This window comes from Chaetura pelagica, unplaced genomic scaffold (assembly GCF_000747805.2).
Source record: "Chaetura pelagica isolate M959 unplaced genomic scaffold, ChaPel_1.0 scaffold2046, whole genome shotgun sequence".
In the NCBI taxonomy this organism is placed as follows: Eukaryota; Metazoa; Chordata; class Aves; order Apodiformes; family Apodidae; genus Chaetura; species Chaetura pelagica.
The window spans coordinates 8,167-9,913 of NW_009953638.1; the positions used below are offsets into that span (position 1 = coordinate 8,167).

Below are 1,747 nucleotides of genomic sequence, written 5' to 3' on the forward strand. Positions count from 1 at the left end.
GCTGCTTCAGCCTCTCGTTTCTTGCGGGAGCTGCGTTGTTTCTCTTCCAGCCGCTGTTTCTCGGCGTTGGCCTCATCCCAGCGGCCGTTTTCCATCAGGCGCTGGTCGGGGCGGCGCCGGCTGTCGGTGGGGGCGGTACCGGGCTCGGGGGCGTTCAGGGTCAGCGCCAACTCCGAGAAATAATACATGTTCTCCGCGTATTTCCTGCGGGAACAAAACAAACCACTCGGCTCAGGACCCGAGCGCTGCGTCCTCGCGAAACGCGGAGTCGTCCTGTCCCTCCCCCTCTGCACTGCTCTCTGTTCTCGGGGACATCCCTGTCCCCTGACTCACGGGAGGGGGTTTCTCTTCCACAGCAGCACCCGGCTGTCCTCGGCCTCCTGGGGTTTCTGTTTTCCCTCCCCTCCGTTGTCCCCAGAGGTCAGGGTCACCTTGTAACAATCCATCTTCTCGTCCCAAGTGCCCAACAGGACAAAATGGACCTTCCCGCTGGGGTCTGTCACCTCCCCAGTGACCTGGAGGGACAAAGGATGGACTGGATCAGGACACAAGCTGTCCCAGCACATGTGTCCCCCCCTTTGCCCCGTGTCCCTACCTTCCTGGCCACATCCCTGGAGAAATAGCTGTAAGGGACAAACTTGAGGTTGCACTTGTCCCCTGTCTTGTGGTTCACGATCTCGATCTCGCCCGACTGCAGAGGAGGAGGAAAAGCTCAGATCCAGCCCAGGGCCCCTTCCTGGGGGGAAACTGAGGCACAGCGAAGGGGGAACCCCATCCAGGGGTGGTGGTGGTGGGGGGTTTTGACCCCACCTGGTCTATCCAGAGTTTGCCCACGATGATGTTGTGCACGGTGGTGGTGACTTTTTTCCACGTGTAGTGGTTGCCGGAGGAGTGGAAGACGCAGTGGATGGTACCTGAGGGAGGGGACTTTTTTTGCTTGGAAACGGTCCCCAAACCCACCCTCGAGGGGTCATTTTCCCCTCCCAGGAGCTGTGTTGCTCACCCAGGGGCATGATGGAAAGATATTTCCCCCGAAACTTGCTGGTGATTTTAATTTCCTGCCGAAGGGTCCAACCGTGCTTGGAATCGGCGTGATGAGCGGGGGCCGGGGGGTGGTGGCTCACCTGGGTTGGGGACAAAGGGCCATGGAGCAGGCCAGGAGACAAGGAGAAGCTTGGAGAGGTGGTTTCCCAGCCTTACCTGCTCACAGAGGGAGCGGTAACCGTTCTCTTCCAGTCGATCCAGCTCGAAGGTTTCTCCCAGGAGAGGGTTGAAGGGTTTGCTGGTGCGGAACACGGTGGTGGAGTAGGAGGAGACGGTGAAGGCGGCGACCAGGCAGAGCTGCTCCAGGGAGCTCTCACACCTGGCTGCTCTGTCCAGCAGCTCGTGGTACTCCAGGTCTTCTGTCAGGCGTTGGAGCATGGAGAGGGGCTCGTTGAAGTTGACCTGGAGGAAGGAGGAGAGAGAGGTTGGAATTGGGGAGGATGGAGGAGGGAAGGGAGAGGGAAGGGAGAAGGATGGGAGAGGTTGGAGTCTGGGGGGATGGAGGAGAGAGGTTGGAGTCTGGGGGGATGGAGGAGAGAGGTTGGAGTCTTTGGGGATGGAGGAGGGAGGTTGGAGTCTTTGGGGATGGAGGAGGGAGGTTGGAGTCTGGGGGGATGGAGGAGAGAGGTTGGAGTCTGGGGGGATGGAGGAAAGAGGTTGGAGTCTGGGGGGATGGAGGAAAGAGGCTGGGGTAGGGGGGGGG

General features: G+C 60.1%; 1 protein-coding gene across 1 annotated transcript in view; it reads right to left on the reverse strand.

Moving 5' to 3' along the window:
• Positions 1–1,747, reverse strand: part of OSBP (oxysterol binding protein) — a gene marked incomplete at its 5' end in the record, with an annotated part of 9,055 nt that overhangs the window by 3,908 nt on the left and 3,400 nt on the right. The window contains 6 exons of the mRNA XM_009999828.1: positions 3–204; positions 334–515; positions 596–691; positions 811–914; positions 1,004–1,124; positions 1,201–1,446. Of these exons, the coding sequence (XP_009998130.1) occupies positions 3–204; positions 334–515; positions 596–691; positions 811–914; positions 1,004–1,124; positions 1,201–1,446 (951 nt within the window). The remainder of the gene's footprint in view (positions 1–2; positions 205–333; positions 516–595; positions 692–810; positions 915–1,003; positions 1,125–1,200; positions 1,447–1,747) is intronic.